Source organism: Pavona decussata, unplaced genomic scaffold (genome assembly GCF_977016875.1).
Source record: "Pavona decussata unplaced genomic scaffold, jaPavDecu1.1 SCAFFOLD_48, whole genome shotgun sequence".
Lineage (NCBI taxonomy): Eukaryota > Metazoa > Cnidaria > Anthozoa > Scleractinia > Agariciidae > Pavona > Pavona decussata.
In genome coordinates this window covers 6,492,501-6,512,976 of record NW_028145470.1, presented here as the reverse complement: position 1 = coordinate 6,512,976, position 20,476 = coordinate 6,492,501, and the positions used below count along the sequence as shown (strand labels likewise).

Below are 20,476 nucleotides of genomic sequence, written 5' to 3'. Positions count from 1 at the left end.
ATCCTCGGCTTTGCAGGGAGGACTTCCCACCAAAACAAATCCATAATTCTTTGATGTCTAATTCACAGGATGTAAACTGCCCTGTTGAGACTAATGTTCGACCCCTGGGGAGGGGGGATGGGTACTGTTGAAATTCATTAATGTATAACTCTGTCATGGCCTTTTGGTGTCTTGTTGCTTTGGTCTTGTGCCTCTTTTTCTTGGATGTAAATGTTTGGCATGTTTGGCCGTGCGAATTCCTCGTTATTGTCGCTGTGTTGTGGACAATAGTCTCTGAATAGTTGATATTCCAAGGAAAGCATCACTGATGTAACAGAAGGCTGAAGAAAAAGGCTATCATACAATTTTCTCTTGACCGACGGTGTGAAATCAAACTGGCCCGAATAGGCCTTATTACGGTTTTCACGCCATTTTGACGAGTAGGCAAACACGTCTTGAAATAACAGTGTTTGTATGGAAATCCGATATCAAATAATTTTCTTAAAACATCGCTTCTAAAAAGCTGATAAATTGGAGACTTTAGGCACTATGCAAAGGATTTTACAGAAAATAACTGAGGAATGAGATGTGCTAGAAAGCATCTAGTTGCGTTTTGACATTTCCATACATTTGTCTGCATAGCGAACCGGCCGTGAACCGCTACTAAAAATAGTTCGCGGGAAAAAAAATACAGGGAAACGTATGGAAAGTTCAAAACACGACTTGACGCTTTCTGGCACAGCTACATCACTCCAATTTTTTTTTCTTAAAATCCTTTTCCTAGTGCCAAAAGTTTTCAATTCATGAATTTTTCAGAAACGGATTTCGAATTTCCATACAAACACTGTTATTTCAAGACGAAGATCTCATCGCCTATTTTTAGTTTTTAAGTCCTTGAATGGCTTGATTGATTGGAATTTTAATTTTAATCATTTTAAAGACATCCATGATTATAACACTCGTTTTAGTAATAACATCTGTAAACCACAATCAAAGCGCTCATGGGGACAGCATCGTTTTATTTGTCATGCGGTAGATGACTGGAACGCTCTCCCAGACGGCATTAGGAACATTTCCAATTTTTTAGTTTTTAGACGTCTTATTAGAAACATGTAGACTTTTTTATCGATCTTATCCTTTTTACTTTTTATTTTTTAGATAGCTATATTTGTAATTTTTTTGTATTCTTACGTTAGATTTATATAGGGCCTCACTGAAAACCACATTTTGTGACGTGGGCTCCCTGTTAAAATATCTTATTTATTAGTTTGCCCACTCGTCAAAATAGCGCCGAAAACCGTGATAAGGCCTATTAACGACTGTCTTTTCTTGAACATTTGACACTTGCCTGCTAATGGAAAAGAACTAAGAGAGAAGGCTGGTATGAAATTGTCAAAACTCAACTTATTCATGGTAGTTTTGACAGTCTATAGAGAATCATCAGTTATTCTAAAATATGCCGTAAGGATGTATGTTACCCGAAGGTGCGTTTGTTCTTAAATACAAAATCTCGTTTTTCGTGTAAAAACGGAAAGTAACGTTTCACCACAAAATAGTTACAGCTTTCGGAAATAACAAACGTTGAGTCCCGTCTACTAAGACAAGTGAAAAGGCAGTCGGAGTAATTCGTTTAATACAGTCAGTGTAGCATGATATTGTTGTGAAGTGTTTACAAATCAGTTCATGAATACATTTGCTTCAGCCCACAAACATAAATATTTTGTTCAAATCAAAGTAGACTTTTTTAAGAACAAAACCAAATCTTCGATCTTAATACACGGTAATGTTCAAAGGTTATAACAATTTAGCGTTCTAAATTTGCTATATTTCTACGCACTTTATCCAAAGATTTTAATCTCGAGTCAAATCAAAATCAAATGTCAGATAATTGATAACAAGCGACGTAGTCTCAACAATAACGGAGGAATATTGTAAACATCATAGAACAGACTATGTAACGCTGATTTTAGTTTTAATCCGGCAATTTTCTTTTCACAAAAAACGATTGGGAACAATATGGGACAACATCAAATTCACTGCGTGCAAACAGTTTCAGTGTTACACTTGAAAAGCAACACGCGATACCATTATATACGTCACGGAAGTTCACAACGTGTGAGTCACGCTCGTGGAGTTATTTGATTGGATGAAAGTTCTCCCAAAATAGAGTTAAGAAGACGAGAAAAATCTTGCCCCTGAAGACCAGAAGACCAAATAAACATTTTGGAGCTGAGTCTTCGGGATCAGTCAAACGTTCTTTAGAACATTTGATGCTATATATTTTACTGATAACGAACTGACTTGCTAGGGACGCAATGAAATATTTGTTCGCAATCGTTTCGTTCGCTGTTTTCGTAGCGACACTTGCTAACTCTACCGTGAAACCCACAAAAAGGAACAACGACGGAAAGAAGGCTCAGTGTAATGTGAATAATTACTTTTACGCCGGACCAAACACCAAGAAGATCGAACAACAGCTGGCCGAAATAAGAGAAGAAATCAGAGCACTGAAGAGAAACCAAACTGGCGGCTCAGACAGAAAAGGTTTGTAACCTGATTTGCTGAAAGACAAACTGAATTTACTGTAAATCAGCAAACTTTTTGCTTGCTACATTTTCGCTAAGAATGAAGTGAGATCAGATTAAAGCGGACGTTGTTTTTCAAGTCGTTCCAAGCATATTGTAGTAGTCTCCATTCCATTCAAATGAGACGGTTTACAAATAGGTTTTGTTATAGCGTTGGAATAAAAAAAAAAAGCGTGTTAGTTTCACCTTCAGTTAGCTCGTGAATCCAAAGTCGCTATTGTGTTCGCATATTGAAATTAAATTTTATGACGCGAAAGAAGTTTATTTTTCTCTGATGTTCGTTCATTGCTTTCAAAGGACATTAAAAATTGGTGTCAGGCTAAAAGAACTCTGAACGAAATTAAAAATTTGATTACATTTTGTCACAATTTCAGTTTACAAGAACTGCGCCGATGTTTATAAGTTCGGTAAACAGATCAGTGGAGTGTACAAAATCGATCCTGATGGTTTGGGTGAATTTGAAGTGTTCTGTGATCAGAAAACAGCCGGTGGAGGCTGGACGGTGTTTCAGAAGAGACGGGACGGCTCTGTAGATTTCTTCCGTGGTTGGGCTGACTACAAACAAGGTTTTGGTAATCTCAACGGCGAGTTTTGGCTTGGACTGGACAACATTCACCGCCTGACTGTTAGCGGCAGCAACAAGCTTCGCGTCGACTTGGAAGATCTTCATGGTAAAACAGCATTTGCAGAATACAGTTCATTTGCTGTGACAAGCGAGAGAGCGAAATACCAGCTGAGTTTGGGTAGTTACTCAGGTACGCTCATCATACCTTCTCTACTATAACATTTTATAATTATAGTAATAATTTACTAAACAAAAAGTTTGATCACGGGATACATTGCATTTAGTAGGAAACAATCTGAAGGAGTATTGAAAATGTGAATGTTAATGTCCATTTCACTACGTGCTATAAGAGAAATTAAAAGTGAGTTTATGAGTGGGGGATAAAAACTGAAGGAAGAGGGTTACGTTAGTTAAAAAAAAAAACACTTCTATTTCAGATTTATTAAACTTTCTAAATAATGAATCAGTTTCATTGAGGACCAAACGTTTGGCTTGAGAGGCTCGATGAATTTTTCAGTCTTCGTTTTACGAATTAAAGTAAATTAAAATTCGCCTTTTGTGCGGTTTCTTTTTTCAGGTACTGCTGGTGATTCCCTTGGTAATCATCGTGGTGCATCTTTTACCACCAAAGATCGTGACTATGACCATGCCTCAGGCAATTGTGCTCGGGGTCATCATGGTGCCTGGTGGTACCAAAGTTGTTGCCTTTCCAATCTGAATGGTCTGTACCTCCATGGCAAGCTGGATTGGAAAGGAGTATTGTGGTATCACTGGAAAAAAAACACCTATTCTTGTGAAGAAGTCCGAGATGAAGATACGTCCAAAGGACTTTTGAGATCTTGTCTCGTTCTCAGTTAATTTTCATTGAAGTAAAACATGTAACCAAAGGGATTAACATCCTGCAGAAGAATAAGGGAGCTTTGGTTGTAGTCTATAGTGGCTTACAGTTGTTGTAATCAGGCAATATTTGTAATCTCACAAGCGAAATTTAACACTAGGCAAAAATATACTCCGGTATGGCACAATAGGTGACTTGTTTATCTTATGCATTCATTCCAGTCTTTACTATTTCTTGTTTGAAATTAAATACGCCAACAACAGCACTCGCCTTAGCTTCATCAAACATTTATCTTAGTTACATCATATCATTGACTATCCCACAGGTAGCAATTGCTAATTAATCTAAGCTGGGCAGTCAAACACCAGTTGCAAAGCAAGTACGATACGAAGTTCCTTTTTTCAAGTGGATGGTTATGTTGTGAAACTTTGAAACAAAAAAAATTTCCTTCAATTTTGCAGACAAAAAGGTATCCTTGTATTAACTTTAATGAGCTGCCATTGCCGGTCTGTATATTCAATAGTGAGAATACAAATATCATCTGTTAGGATCGCGGACTATAAAAATATCTTTTAAACAAAATACTGCCGATAGTACTCATTGAAACGCCTTTTGAGCAGAATGCTTAGTGCAACTATTCTGTAAGGGGAATGCTTTAATAAACGGCTTGGGTAATAATGGAAATTATCTGTGCCAGTGTTTTATGTTTTGTTTTTTAGTCAGCTCGGTTATGTTCCGCTTTCTTTAAGAAAATGACAAATATCGAAAGCGGGTTAACAGTCCTGTAACGAGGTGGCTAAATTCTTCACGCACTGTTAATAGCATTTCAAATTAAGCTGCAGGATTTTTTTTTTGTCAATGGTGCTTTTTTTTTTATGCTGTTTAAAATGTCTCTACCTTTTCAGTCTGTGCAGGTAATGCTGAATCAATGTGGAACACGCAAGCGATGAAAGCGAATTGCAAGTTATTTTGAAGCACATTTATTGGAACATAACTGAGCACGCTCTCTAACTTTGCAAATACTGTTTGGAATGCGAAGAGTCAAGTCAATAAAAAAGTATATCGCAGTTGTTAGAAATTCAAAATAAAAACCGTAATTTTCAATAAGGTAGATTCAGTATAAAAGACCCTCAAACATTTCCGAGAAAGTTTGCACATTTGAGCAAATAACAAAGTCTTAAAACCCACTGCCGGCCTCTTGAAACATCTCTGAAGGCTGCGCAACCTTGATGGATGTCTTCTTGAACTTCTTTTGACATAATTCCTTCGCCAAAAAAGCTGTAAAGTGAAAATTCTTGCCTTGCACGTTGCCTATACAATTTTAAATTTGATTCCCTTCCTGTATATTCCCGACGAATGCTGAGGTAGAGCGTCGAAGATAAATGAATCGCTGATGAATCGCTGATAAGCTGTAAGGACGATTGGATACTGTTCCGCGCAACACCCCTAGTAACAGTAATAAATACAAAAGAAAAAAAAAAAGAAAGAAATTCAAGCTGGATAAAAGCTGAACCGTGAAGATTTTTGACCACAGCGGACTCACTGAAAATTTTTCGAAACGTCCCACGTATTGAAATTAGAAATACAAACTAGAAATCTGCGGAAAAACCCAAATAATTATGATGCGATGTGATGTGTTTTTCCCGCGCTTTCCGCGGAAGTCGCTTCCCGCCACCAGAATTTGACGTTATAGCCGAGAAGATTTGGGTAGGAACTAGGCATGCGCTAAAGTGGCCATTACCGACAAGCTGTTCGTATGTTTTCGGAGGCCCGTTTCAACGATTCTTTTGCGGAAAATTAACTCTTGGCGATTGAGACGAGAATTTCGCTCCCTTTGAACAGCTTCTCACCTCAAGGTCTCAAAATAGCTGTATAACATCCTTTTGCACGTTTTTCCTATCAGCTCACAAACTATATCCGCAGTAATCAGGCCTTACTGAGTCGAGAGGACTTGGGTAGGAACTAGGCATGCGCTAAAGTGGCCATTCCCGACAAGCTGTTCGTATGTTTTCGGAGGCCCGTTTCAACGATTCTTTTGCGGAAAATTAACTCTTGGCGATTGAGACGAGAATTTCGCTCCCTTTGAACAGCTTCTCACCTCACGGTCTCAAAATAGCTGTATAACATCCTTTTGCACGTTTTTCCTATCAGCTCACAAACTATATCCGCAGTAATCAGGCCTTACTGAGTCAAGATTTTGTCGGTCATGCCGTGTGGTTTGATGGCTGTTGGTTGTATGTAAGTGAAGCTATTTAAATTTTTACAATAGCTGTCCAAATTCCCGCGCGCTGATTGGCTCGTAGCTATTGACTATAAGAGTACAGACAAACAAAATGACGTCAGATGTAACGCGAGCGCTTTCTCAACGAAAAAAATAGCCAATTCCGCTCGTACTTTTTCCATGTTATTGTAAAAAACAAATCGACGGCAGTTTTCTATGGTCTATACCCTTTTTTACAATAACTGTCCAAATTCCCGCGTGCTGATTGGCTCGTAGCTATTGTCTATAAGAGTACAGACAATAAAGATGACGCCAGATGTAACGCGCGCGCTTTCTCAACGAAAAAAATAGCCAATTCCGCTCGTACTTTTTCCACGTTATTGTAAAAAACAAATCAACGGCAGTTTTCTATGGTCTATTTGTTAAATAGACCATAAAATGACGCCAAAAAATGTCCAAAATTTGGCAGTGAAACCACTCGCCTTCGGCTCGTGGTTCCACTTGAGTTTTGAACATTTTTTAATGTCATTTTATGGTCTATAAGAGTATAGACCATAGAAAACTGCCGTCGATTTGTTAATTAGAAGATAGGCAGTGTCTTGCTGTGTATCAGTCTCAGAAAAGTTTGCTAGGTAATTTTAGCATTCTTTACTTTGAAGTGCACCGCACACTGTCGGAACTTGGGGTGAAATACTAGACATTATTTCGCGTTTGTTTAAAATTGTGATTAACCCGTGAGCCAACAGGGAACTCAGCTGGCTTACTTACTGCTTAAGGCTTGGTTAAACTAGGAAACATTGTTTTGGAAGCAAATATTTCCCACTTTAGCAGCGCGGGAAACATATGTTGCAGAAATATATTTTGCTGCTCGGAAACAAGAAAATGGTTTTGCCTCAGATCAAAAATATTTTTCCTTCCTGGACACAAAGTTTGCCTCCAAAACATATGTTTTCCAGTTTAGCCACCATGAAAGCAATGTTGACTAGTTTCCAGTGCTGCTCATTATAAAAAAATGTTTCCTAGCAACAAAGTCAGTTTATTATTATGCGCATGCGTGACTCTTTGTTTTCCTAAACAATGTTTCCTCGTTTAGCAACATTTTCTTTGCTTCCCGCTTATTTAGCCAGCCCGAAAACACGACAAGAAACAATCTTTCCTAGTTTAGCCATGTAGCTAATTTTATATCCCAGTTACTGTTAATAGAACGAGCTATTTATCAGTTTTCAAAAGGATCATTAGCACATACCTGTGGACTCAATACTCAGCCTAACAGCCTGTCTATAAAGTGGAGTGAGAAAGTGTTCGTGGTAGCATGGTAATTTGCTGTCAAGTATTTTGGTTTTATATTCCAATCTCAGAGGAAAGCTTCATTAAGACAAAAGAAGCGCTGAAGATAAAAACCTTCAATAAAATCCTCCCTTATTGTGTTGACGGCGCCAAATCAGACTGTTTGGCAGTGGCCTTAACTACCGGCTTATCTGGCACGTTCGCATTTGCCTGCTAAATGGACTGAAGAGAAAACGTGGTGAGTAGACTGGTATCGAAATTGTCAAAACTGCGAGCTATTGAAAATAAAAAGAGAATTATTAATTTTGATAAAAACATTTCAAAATATGCTGTAAAAATATGTTACCCTAAGGGTTATTTGGTCTTAAATACAACTGACTCTTGTAAGAATGCGAAAAGTAACTATCTGACCCGTATAGTTTTATTGAAACTAACAAACGGCGAAGCCCGTCCGGCAATACTTAGACTTGTGAAAAGGCAATCGGAGTAATGCGTTACAGTATACTGAATGAAAGTATTTACAAATCAGTTTATGAATACATTACTTTCAGCACACAAACGGAAGTATTTGACCAAAGTCAACCAGTTTTACAACTGAGCCAAATGTTCGATCTTAATACGGGGTAATGTTTTAAGATTATAAGTTATAACATGTGATTGTAGCGTTTGAAATTCGCTATGCTTCGCACTGTGTCCAAGGATGCACTGAAAATATTGATCTCGAATCAAATTAAAATCACATGTCAGAAAACCAGCGACTTTGTGTCAATAAAGAAAACTGTAAATATTGTTGTTCCATAGTACAGACTATTTAACACTGATTTTGGTTTTAATCCGGCAGTTTTCGTTTTAAATAAACGATCAGGAACAATATGGGACACCATCAAAATACGTTGACCTTGTCCATTTGCCAGTCAATACGCCAGCATACCTGGATATCCGATTATTCTGAAAAATATTGTGTATAAACAGTTTCAGTGTTATATTTGAAAAGCAACGCGATGTGGTACTACATGTCACGGAAGTTCACAACAAGTGTGTCACGCTCGTGCGGTTATTTGATTGGATGAAAGTGTTCCTAAAATAGAGTTAATAGAGGACGAGAAAAATCTTGCATCTAAAGACGGAATAAACGCTTTTTTGGAGTTGAGTATTCGGATCGGGATCAGTCAATCGTTCTCTAAAGCATTTGATGCAATTTTACTCAAAACGAACTGATTTATGACTCGCGATGAAATATTTGTTCGCAATCGTTTCGTTCGCTGTTTTTGTAGCGGCATTCGCTAACTCTACCGTGAAACCCACAAAAAGTAACAACGACGGAAAGAAGGCTCAGTGTAATGTGAATAATTACTTTTACGCCGGACCAAACACCAAGAAGATCGAGCAACAGCTGGCCGAAATAAGAGAAGAAATCAGAGCACTGAAGAGAAACCAAACAGGCGGCTCAGACGGAAAAGGTTTGTAACAGGATTTGCTGAAAGACAAAATTTTTCTGTAAATCGGTAACTTCTTCCTTGCTTAATTTTCGCTAAGAATGAAATGAAAGCAGATAAAAGCGGACGTTGAATTTTTTTTCTTTTCAAATCGTTCCAAACATATTGTAGTGATCTTTCTCCATTCAAATGAGACGGTTTACAATTAGGTTTAGTTATAGCGTTGGAGATCAAAAAAGCGTGTTAGTTTTACCTTCAGTTAGCTCTTGAATCCAAAGTCGCTAATATGTTCCCGTCTTTAAGTTAAATTTTATAACACGAAAACAGTTTATTTTTCTCTGATATATGTTCATTTGCTTTCAAAGGACATTAAAAGTTGGTGTAAGGCTAAAATTACTCTAAACGAAATTAAAAATTTGATTACATTTTGTCACAATTTCAGTTTACAAGAACTGCGCCGAAGTTTATAAGTTCGGTAAACAGATCAGTGGAGTGTACAAAATCGATCCTGATGGTTTGGGTGAATTTGAAGTGTTCTGTGATCACAAAACAGCCGGTGGAGGTTGGACGGTGTTTCAGAAGAGACGGGACGGCTCTGTAGATTTCTTCCGCGCTTGGGATGCCTATAAACGGGGTTTCGGCAATCTGAACGGCGAGTTTTGGCTCGGGTTGGACAAGATTCACCGCCTGACTGTTAGCAGCAGCAACAAGCTTCGCGTCGACCTGGAAGATCTTCATGGTAACACAGCATTTGCAGAATACAGTTCATTTGATGTGACAAGCGAGAGAGCAAAATACCAGCTGAGCTTGGGTAGCTACTCAGGTAAACTTAAAAGGGATTCAGATTGAATTTTGTCAGGTGGGAAAGAAATGAGAGAGGACTCTCATTCAGTTGACAGTTAGAATTGGTAGTTGGCTATTTTGAACCCATAAATTAATTGTTAACCTGAAATTTTAATTCTGAATTTAAAATCTAAACTTTCCTCGCTTCTTAAAACCTCAAAGAGATATATGATGAACCGTCATTCCCTTTTAAAAATTTAAAAGGGAACTCCGGGGTAAAAATGAAATTATTTTGGATGTTTGGCCTTGGAACCATGTTTCAATTTTTGATAATTTTATTTACGAACAGTTTTTCATAGCTCAGATAATTTACCTGAAAGACGACCAAAACTGCAAATAGAGTGCCGCCATCTTGAAAATAGATTGCATGCTCAGAGGTTGGTCAGCGTACCATTTTATGACGTCAGATCGTCAAACGTAATTCGATATTTGCGCGTCTTCCAGTTGTGTACAGTATTTTCCATCGCAAAGATTTACAGTTTATCCTTCCAAAATCGCTGCTGGAATGTCTGTTTCTGGGTCGGACTCTGATAATTTCGACGAGGAACAAGACGGTGGAAGCTTTTCCATAAAGCCCTACCAATATGAACCGGGAGTGAACTCGCAAGATGCGAACAACAACCCTGAAGGCACAGGCGTCCCAAGCTCACGTTTAGAGAAAGCGAAAAATTAATTATCTATTTATTCATTGTTCTCGTCCCCAGAGCCCCAACGTTTTTTTTTTTTATTGTTGAACGAGTGGCTCTGGGTCCATCCAAAAATATCTTTTTTTTCATTGGCTGTCGAAAACCTGATGCGCTATAAGGTGAAAAATGCTACGCTTCTGCGCATTTGTCTTTACTTCTTAATACTGAGCAGTACTGAGCAATAATAATACTGAGCAAGCGCAATGGTAATTTATCACACTGAGCGTACGCTACCAAATGTCGTGAAATTCACGACATCCGGTAACGGCTGTTTCCAGGGCCTACGATCCAACCGCTGACCAGAAGATCGTAGGCTCTGGGAACGAATATGTTTGTTCATATACGCGTCTCGGTTTTGTGAGTTGGAACGTGACCTTTCATCTTACGCGGTGTTAGGTTACATGAAAACCGTTGAGAATTTGAGCGCTTTATAAGACGTTGTATGGGGAATAAAATATTGTTCATTTAAGACGCTAAATACTTTAAAATATCCTCATTTTTTACGTAAGATGATTAAAAAAACTCACCTCTTGTGTGTCCGTTGTGCTTTTTCGTTATTTTCGCTGTTTTGGGTTTTTTATGCCACCACTCATGGTTCTCTCCTTCATAAGACGGAGTCAAGGCAGCACAGCCGGGTTTCGACCGTTTCCAACTCGGAGGCGGTTTGCGTCCAGAAAATCCATCCGATCGGAATTTTTTTCGCCCACAGTTAAAGCTCTATGATCCTTGCACCCGCAAAAATGTCTCTTCTTCGAAAATCCTCGCGCATTACGCTAAAGATGAGCATTTTCCACCGCAGGTTCCACGATCGCTCCTTTCTGCGGCACCGTGTGATTTTGTGATCGATCACGGCCGCGGAAGAAGCTTGGGTCCAAGGTCAAATTTCGCGCTACCCAGGGTGGTACAGTCGCCGAAAGGTGATATAATTCATTGGTTACTGGGATATTTTGCAGTTTTAGAAGAGTCACTCTTCTATTACGCTCGAGTGAACGTTCAACGCCGAACCCTTCAAAATAGCTTAAATCGCCGTCTTCAACCTCAGGAATGACAACACACAACATTTAAGGTAAAACTACGTTTATTTTGATGTTAAATGAGAATATCTATCGCAATCTAGTAATCTAGTACGATAATACGAGGATTTTTGATATTCCCATACATTGCCTTTATAAATTCAAAATACAAACGGTCACATAGTTTGTGTGGGCACCCTGTGAAATCACAAGGTGCCGCAGAAAGGAGCGATCGTGGAACCTGCGGTGGAAAATGCTCATCTTTAGCGTAATGCGCGAGGATTTTCGAAGAAGAGACATTTTTGCGGGTGCAAGGATCATAGAGCTTTAACTGTGGGCGAAAAAAATTCCGATCGGATGGATTTTCTGGACGCAAACCGCCTCCGAGTTGGAAACGGTCGAAACCCGGCTGTGCTGCCTTGACTCCGTCTTATGAAGGACAGAACCATGAGTGGTGGCATAAAAAGCCAAAAACAGCGAAAATAACGAAAAAGCACAACGGACACACAAGAGGTGAGTTTTTTTAATCATCTTACGTAAAAAATGAGGATATTTTAAAGTATTTAGCGTTCTAGATGAAAGATATTTTATTCCCCATACAACGTCTTATAAAGCGCTCAAATTTTCAACGGTTCTCATGTAACCTAACACCGCGTAAGATGAAAGGTCACGTTCCAACTCACAAAACTGTGACGCATATATGAATAAATAGATAATTAATTTTTCGCTTTCTCTAAACGTGAGCTTGGGACGCCTGTGCTGAAGGCGGTTCAAGCGATGAGTCGATGGGAAGCGACGAATAAGGAAACCCTCGACTGTAAAATTGTTATTGGTATGTAGTGTGTAGGCTCTTGGTTTATTGTAATATCTCTACAGGCACTGACTTGCAGATTCAGGGCAGAAATAAACTTGTATTAACCGACAACTGTGGCATTCAATCATCTTTGTTTACGCATTTTCTTTTCTGAGCGCCTAGCCAGTCATCGGTCCAAATTCAGTTCGACTTCAGAAAATAGCAAACACGCGGAATAAATTGGTTTGCAATCTGTTTATAGGGAAATTCATTCATGAGGCTAAACAAGCTTCTCTAGCCGCTTGGATGTTCTATCGATTACACCGCTTTACAGGCCGGTGTAGTTCTCAGGGGCACCCAACGACAGTTTTCTCTCAGATCCTTTGAAACGCTATTTTAGGCTATCTGGAGTGCCTTTAAAGCTTTGTTGGTTCATTTCAGGTCGCGCTATAATATTTTTATCTGTTCGGTCATTCTAGGGCAACTTGAGTCTTTTCGAAATTACTAGGGCATCTTTGTCCATTTCCCGAAAACCTTAGGCCGTATTTCCTTTGCGAAAATCTTAGCTGACCTTTTTTTGGCACTCGAAACGACATTTTTATTAATCCGAAAACACTAGGCCTAAAGTTTTCCATATCTCGAAAGTTCGAAGTGAAAATTCCCTTTAGAAAATTGTAGGGGATTAAGGACCTTCCGAACAGATAATTTACCGAAACGATCCGTTGGGTGCCCCTGAGTTCTGTTTATTTTAAAACTTCCACCAGCACAAAGGAAAATATACATTTATAAGCATACGATCAGGATTTTCTTACTCGGACAGGGTATCAATTCGGACTTTGCTGCTATGGAATGCTTTAAAAATAGAAGTAGACCTGTTTTGCAATGGTTGCTACGTTTCGTTGTTATTTCAATTCAATTGATTCAAAAGAAATCGCTCGTATGTTGTTTACATAAGTTATGTAGTGAACATGATATTTTAGAGCTTATGTGGTGTGCATGTGAGAGTTGCCAGATAATGGGAAGAGTGGAGGCTTGCAAATGTTGCCAAGAAATCGAGCACGTAAAAAGTAAATTGACTGAGGCTGTTACTTGTGAATGCAATGAAGAACCCACATGCATTACCCAGGACCCCGGGTTTCATCCAGTATGTATTAATAGATGGGTTCTACGACAGCGTGGTTTCAGTATAAACAGCAATATAAAGATCCTTATGAAGGGCCAGAACACAAAACTTTTTAGACACATTGCTTACAGGCAATTGGCCAGATGGTGCTGGGGAATTTTAGGAAAAGAAATTAGGGTTGTCCTGCCATGCCATCTTGTGCGGTTTTTGTGTATTAGCAGCTTCTATCCCCCACCTGGGCCATAGGAAGAGTTTGCATTTGGAGGCTTCCGGATGAATGATCAAACACATGCACCGAAACGTTTTGAAACTGAAATATATTAGTACATGTTCAGTTAATTTGATATAAAAAGATTTGGTACTAATTTTCATGTTGCTATGGTAGGAGACTGTTTTGCCTAAAATTGATCCAAACCATAACAGTGATCTGGTGATCAATATGTAGATAATTTCTCCAAGTTATTCTCCATTTGAAGTTGATAGCAGTTTACAAGAAAAACACCTTGTGCTAGAAGTTACTGGTGTAGCCAGCAATACTATATTAATAATATTGGTCATAACTTTTATTGCACGTGTTTAGGAGCCATTTTTGTTTGTTTTACCCCTAGAGTGCAATGTTGAACGCCAGCATTTTTCCTGCTGAGTGCAATGCAGGGTGGCTTCTCGAGGGCTTCCATTTCTGTAGCGGCAATATTACAGGAACGGTGTCGGTGTTGGATTATTTATCTATTAAATTGTGAACATTGTTGTTGAATTGCATCTGCCTTTGCTGGTGCTGGCTTTGAGGCAATGTTCTTTGGTAACTGAACAGGCTCTGGGTGTAGGCTTGGTTACTGGTTTAGAGGTTTGGTTACAGTAGTATGCCAGGTCAATCATACTTGTATGAACATGCTTTACACATTTTAAATTTTCCGCATTATTGTTCGTCGCCTTTAAGAGTACAACAAAAATATTAAAACTTGCGTTTTAAGCTTTGGGGACTCGTTTGGGTGGTGCCGTGGATTCATGGGCGAAATTTCAGCCAGCATCACACGAGCAAAATGGTCTGACACGAGCATAATTTTCGGCATAATGGTACGATTTTAAGGGTGTCACTAAAAAGCATAATGGTCAAATTTACGAGCATAATGTGTCTAACCCTAACTGGGTGGGCAACTGCACCCCCTTGCTCCACACACTTGATAGCTTCTGAAAGAAAACCTGTCAAAAAACTGTACGATTTTGGCTCACTGATTGGCTTTACATCCCATCGCTTGTTTGCTATCGGAAAGCAAAGTTTGTAGCGTGCCTCACCCGCATGTTCATCTCACTGAGCTAGTGCTTGACTGCGCCCAGTATTTGCATCGTTGTCAAGATTAGCAAGCTGAGCCCTGGCAACCATTTCCCTGTGTGAATAATGCTCCCGTTTAGAGCAGTACTTGAGCATCATTGAGTGGTAGACCTCAAGTTTGTCCGTGTGATTGAAGTCAGTTAGCTTTGCCAGATCCTAGAGAAGTTTGGTATTCAAAGCCACCTCCTCTAAAGCTAAATGAAATTAAATTATCGAAATTAAAAATGCAATGTTATTTCGTTACTGAACGAGAGCAAAGTACAATTGCAACTTGTAATCAGTTAAATACCCAATATTTTATTTTAGTTGATATCAGTAATAGCTGCAAGGAATAAGCACACTTAGACTGGACAATGATTACAACGTCAGTAATGTTTTCTCCCGGCAAACGCGACAAGCGGTTGCAATGAGCGACGGCTGTATTCGCAGGCTGCGATCTGCCCTGAGGTCGTACGATTTTTATGTAAACAAAACAAATATTATATCGGACTGATTCCCGCTCGCGATGGAAAAGTCCGCCTGTAAATCGGAATTGTAAATGCTATCTAAATTCAACAGGTATATAAAGTGAAATCAAAGTAAATTATAGCAAAGACTGAAAGAGTAAAGCGCTCACTTCTTGATGGCGTTCACGTTCAAGGCGACGTTCGCTCGATAACCGTAGCTTCTTCGTTTGCGGGCCATAAGAAAACCGGGACAGTACAGCATCGTCCGTCAAGTCTACCTTTGGCTTTCCCCCATTAACTGTAATGGGAGGTAGGTAACTAAACAGCTCGGCTCAAAATGGTCGCTGCAAACATAAATGTATTCGCGGGGACGCATATTTTCCGCCTTATTCCTTCCAGCTATGCATTCGTACGGTGGTCCAGTGGGATACTGTGGTAAGTGACCTTGTCTCCGGTCTTCTTTGTCTTCTCTGAATGATTCTTACAACCCGGTACACAACAGCTCACCATCTTAGTTGAAATCGATTAGTTAGACAAAGGACGAAATTCGAAATAGCGAGAGCAAAACGATTTTTTAGACAGTTCTAGCTGCGTGATTATAGATTTTCATAAACCCGTGAAAATGCTTTGACGACTCTACGTCATAACTTACTGCTGAGCACTGTAACGCGGCTCATTTTGTTCAAGATGGCGGCGTTCCACTCGCATTTTTTGGTCGTCTTTGAGGTAAAATATCTGAGCTGTAAGAAACTATTAGTAAATAAAATTATCAAAAATTGAGACATGGTTCCAAGGCCAAACATCCAAAATAACTTTATTTTTACCCCGGAGTTCCCCTTTAATAGCTCAGGAGTGCAACATGTTGTCAATATTATTAATGATCATTCATATACAGTGGAAGCCCGTTAATACGACCACCTTCGGGCCGAGAAAATGCGGTCGTAATACCGGGGTGGTCGGATTAACAAGGTTGTAAAACTAAAGAAATGACTGGAATTTCAATTCCTTTGGAGCACAGAAAAGTGGTCGCAATAACGAGGTGGTCGTAAGGCGGTGTTCCACTGTATTAAATATCGTTATCTCAAATGTGCCTGGTATCAAAAGCTCTGCTAACTTTTAGCGGATACAAGCTCTACTTCAGCCCGTTTCGTTAGCGATTTCTTAATACTTCTTTCACGGATGTAAAATTGTGCACACTTTTTGTTTTCGTTTCTAAGGTACTGCTGGTGATTCCCTCGGTTATCATCGTGGTTCAGCATTTTCCACCAAGGACAGGGATAATGACAGGCACTCAGGGAACTGTGCCTTGAATAGAAAAGGCGCCTGGTGGCACAAAAATTGCAATCATTCTAACCTGAATGGTCTGTACCTCCACGGGAAGATTGATTACAAAGGAATGGTGTGGTGGCACTGGAAAAAAAACGACTACTCTGTGAAAAGGTCTGAGATGAAGATACGACCAAAGGACTTTTAAAATTCTTTGTAGTATCTCAGTTCATTTACCCTGAAGTGTAACATGTGAACGAGAGAATTAAAGGCTTGCATGAGTATAATGGAGCTTTTGTGTGGTTATAGTTTCGTTAAAATACCGTAAAATGCCGAAATTAACGGACCCCGAGAGTAACATCAAAAAATCATGGCCGCTAATAAATCCCCAAAGTCCCCCCCCCCCCCCCCCCCTGAAATTAATTTTAATATAATCCGCCTAGTTACACCTTGCATCATGGACTGGCGGGAATTGGAACAGAAACACGATGAGAATCTTTTTTAAAATAACTGGCTGATCATGCTCATTATGAAGCTCTGAAGCAAGAAATTTCCTCCATTTTTGCAGTCAAAAGGGAATTCTTCTATCAAATTAAATCAGCTTACATTACCGGTTTGCCAAGAGCATTATCTTTTAGGAGACTAAAAACATGTTTTGTTTCAAGCCAAAACTCCCGGCGACAGTAACAAAAATTTCTTCAGTTGAGTTAAGAGTAGATTTTTTAGTTATGTCCAGTGAGGCGATGCTTTCAATAAACTCCTTGGGTAATAACGGCATTTATGTCTGTGTTGTTTTAATGTTTTGTTTTGGTCAGCTCTGTTATTTTACTCTTTCTTAGGCAAACTGACAACCATCGAAGCCGAGTTAAAAGTCTACGTTTTAAAGTGCCACTACGACGAAAATTTTCACTTCTATTTTCGCCCTTTTCGTGTTCCAATCCATTTAATGAGTTCGAAATTGCAAAAATAGCTATTTATTAGCTTTATACAAGCTTACTGATCCTAGGAATAAGTGGCCGAAAACCGTCGAAAACCCGTCCGCCATTACTCCGACGGCAAAGTGACGCCCGTGGTCATTCTAAAATGCGGTTGATTGTATGAGATCTTCGTGTGACGTCATATGCGCATCGAACATCGTGCGTTCCTTGCAAGAACTCAGTAAACTTAGTAATCGAAAGTCCTAAAGTAAGTGAATAGGCAAGATTATTTGTAAGATTCGCCATCCAGTTTGGTGAAAAGCGATCTCAAGGACAATTTTATCGAATATCTTGGATTATAATTTCCTCGGCGGTGGATTTGGAGTCGTATGACTGCAAAGAATACGCTTCGAAGACACGCGAACAGCTCATTCAAGCCTGGGATTTACATGTAAAGCCGAAGAAGAAACGAATTCACTCCGGCATTTTTTACTCAGCAACTGTATTGGTGGTAGACATATGGTTATTTAATATTCTGGGTATGTTTTCTATTTGGGATTAGTAAACAGAACCTAATCACTATTCGCAGAAGCACTTGAGCAACAAATTATTGAATAGGATGGATAACTCCAGACCAGTACATGTTAATGTTATGTTGGTGGCGTGTATGGTGTTCGCAAGTATCAATCAAAGCTGAATAATGAGTCAAGAAAAAAAGAACTATTAACCTCGTTTTTTTATAGTTCAATAAAGCTTTGACAAAACTAAAGTGATGTATAATTAACTTCAGTTGAAACGTGGGTAGCTATAGCTGTAATCTACAGAATATTTGCAATATTACAATACTACAGGGCTGTAATCTACCAGGTATTACCTGGTTAGATCCCTTCCTCATTCTACAACAACTTTCAAGCAGTAAATGAAGTAATCATGAGGGGCCTAATAGTTTTGTTTTTGTTGTTGCTGTTATGACATAACACTCAAATCTCCCTCACTATGAACAAGCCAACAAAATAATTGGCCATCAGTAAACAATTTCCATAATCCCTTCACTGTTTATATTAATGTGCTTGACCTATATCCAGGATATTTTTTTGAAGACTCTCCTATCAGCTATGTTGGCAGTTTCTAAGATCAAATTTAAAGTTATGCCTTTTGCTGTGGCCCTCTCTGATAACCATTACAACAATGAGAATACTCAGAGCACAAGAATGAATGCCATGATCCCACTGGCCAAAAACCTTCCCTGTATAAAGATAAGTTTACCCTTGAAGTCAGAGGCCAGTCTTGCTGTCTACTCTCACCTTGCCTGCAGCATTGTGGTTCTTGATGACATGGGTATGACAGCAACTTTTAAAAAAAACCACACTCACACAGTCTGCATTACCAGTACCTACTTGTCATATTGATATGATATCAATGCTAAATATTGCAAAAATTTGCTGGTAGTTCTCCTCCTCTCCCTTCCATTTATAAATTTGGCGTGGTTAGTATTTATCACTTCTAGTTTCCAAAGCTGAAGAAAAAAAGGGATGCAAAATTTTGATCGTAGTGGCACTTTAAAGATTTGGATAAATTCTTGGCGCACTATAGCATTTCTTGGTGGACTGTAGTATTTCAATGTAACTGCAGAGGTTTTTTTTTCCCTGTGGTGTTGTTTATTATGCTGTTTAAGATAATTCTACCTTTTCAGTTCAGCAAACAAATTGCGAGTTAACCCTGGTTTTCACTAGCGACAAAAGCGCAAGCATAAGAGCTTTATGTCAAATGCATGCGCAAGTGAAAACGAACGCGACGCAAGCACAAGCACACGGCACAAAAACAAGACATTCACTAGTCAGTCCAAGTCTTAGTTTATTACTTTTGAACACAATATTACTTCACAATTAAAGATTCATAATAACTCGACTATCGAATGAGGTTAATTAACGAGCATAATTCCCAATGTCACAATTGAAGATCGTTTCCATGATCCTGCTCATATCAACTCTTGTGAATCTCACTGTAATGATCCCAAAATTGACAAGTTAACTTTACCTTTCGTCATCCCCATTTCCCTGGAAGCTTGAGCCCATGCTTGAGATGTTCTGTTTTTATCCTTAAAATCCTCACATTCTTTGTCATAAAGCACTCGATAGACTCGATAGTTGCGTACAACCTCAGAAAAATTTTCGTCGAAGTTTGTTGTGTCTTACGCCATCTTTGTTTCCCACCAAAAGGACGTTCTTGCAAGAGTGAAAGCTGGAACGAGTGCTTTGATTGGCCAGACACATCAAATTTGCTTGTGTTTATGCTGTGTTCCGTTTTCATACAGCACAACAAGAACGCAAGCACAAGAAAAGGAAAAAAATTGATCCTTCTATGCTTGTGCTTCCGCTTGTCCTTATATTTGAGTCGAGGCCGTTTCCACTGTAAAATAAGCATTCTTATGCTTGCGCTTGTGCTTGCGTCGCTAGCCAAAATCAGGTTATATTCTGAATCACTTTTTTTGGACCAGACCTAACTGAGCACGTTTCTTGCAAATTTTGCGAAAGTTGTTTGAAGAACGAAGTAGATTCACAGAAGCCCTCACAAAATATTTCCGAGAAAGTTCAGTACATATTTGAGCAAATAGAAAAGTCGAGAATGACAAAAATGCCCACTGCTAACCCGATAGACGCCTTGTCGAGCTGAATTGGACGTTATTCGTTCATCAAAAGAGCTAAAAAGTTAAAATTCTTACCGTACTTTCACCAATCTCGTACCCAGAGTCCTCAGGCTTTTTGGTCAGCGGGTGGGCGCCAGGAGAGACTCTGGGATAATGGAATTTCTTATCCCAGAAAACGTAGGATTTCGGTCTTAGTGCGCATGCTTAAGATTTAAACGGAAGTCAAATGCTTCAAAATGACAGCCGTGTTATTGTTTATCAGTGTTACCGGCCTGAAGGTCTTATCGGGCCTTGAAAGTGTTCGAGAAAGCCAAAGTTGATTCTTACATGCGATCAAAGGAACTGGATTTTTTTCCGTAAGAGCGAATCAAAGCAACTGGATTTTTTTTCTGTAAGAGCGAGCGAAAGGTGGACTTGATTCGACATTGCTACAACAGACAAGTAACATATTTCTTTATTACTTTTTTTACTTGCAAATAAAAAGGAACCATCACTTCTCCC

General features: G+C 39.1%; 1 protein-coding gene and 1 pseudogene across 2 annotated transcripts; both read left to right on the top strand.

The window, feature by feature from the left end:
- Nucleotides 1-2,188: 2,188 nt before the first annotated feature.
- Nucleotides 2,189-4,654, top strand: LOC146482036 (ficolin-2-like; annotated as a pseudogene). Its single transcript, XR_014864400.1, has 3 exons — nt 2,189-2,523; nt 2,939-3,319; nt 3,707-4,654. The product of XR_014864400.1 is annotated as a ficolin-2-like (transcript).
- Nucleotides 4,655-8,007: 3,353 nt separating this feature from the next.
- LOC146482035 (ryncolin-1-like) lies at nt 8,008-16,702 on the top strand. The gene is made up of 3 exons (XM_085108174.1): nt 8,008-8,935; nt 9,354-9,734; nt 16,363-16,702. Exons 1-3 carry the CDS (start codon nt 8,707-8,709, stop codon nt 16,617-16,619), a joined length of 867 nt encoding a protein of 288 aa, XP_084964300.1. The 5' UTR covers nt 8,008-8,706; the 3' UTR covers nt 16,620-16,702.
- The last annotated feature ends 3,774 nt before the right edge of the window (nt 16,703-20,476 follow it).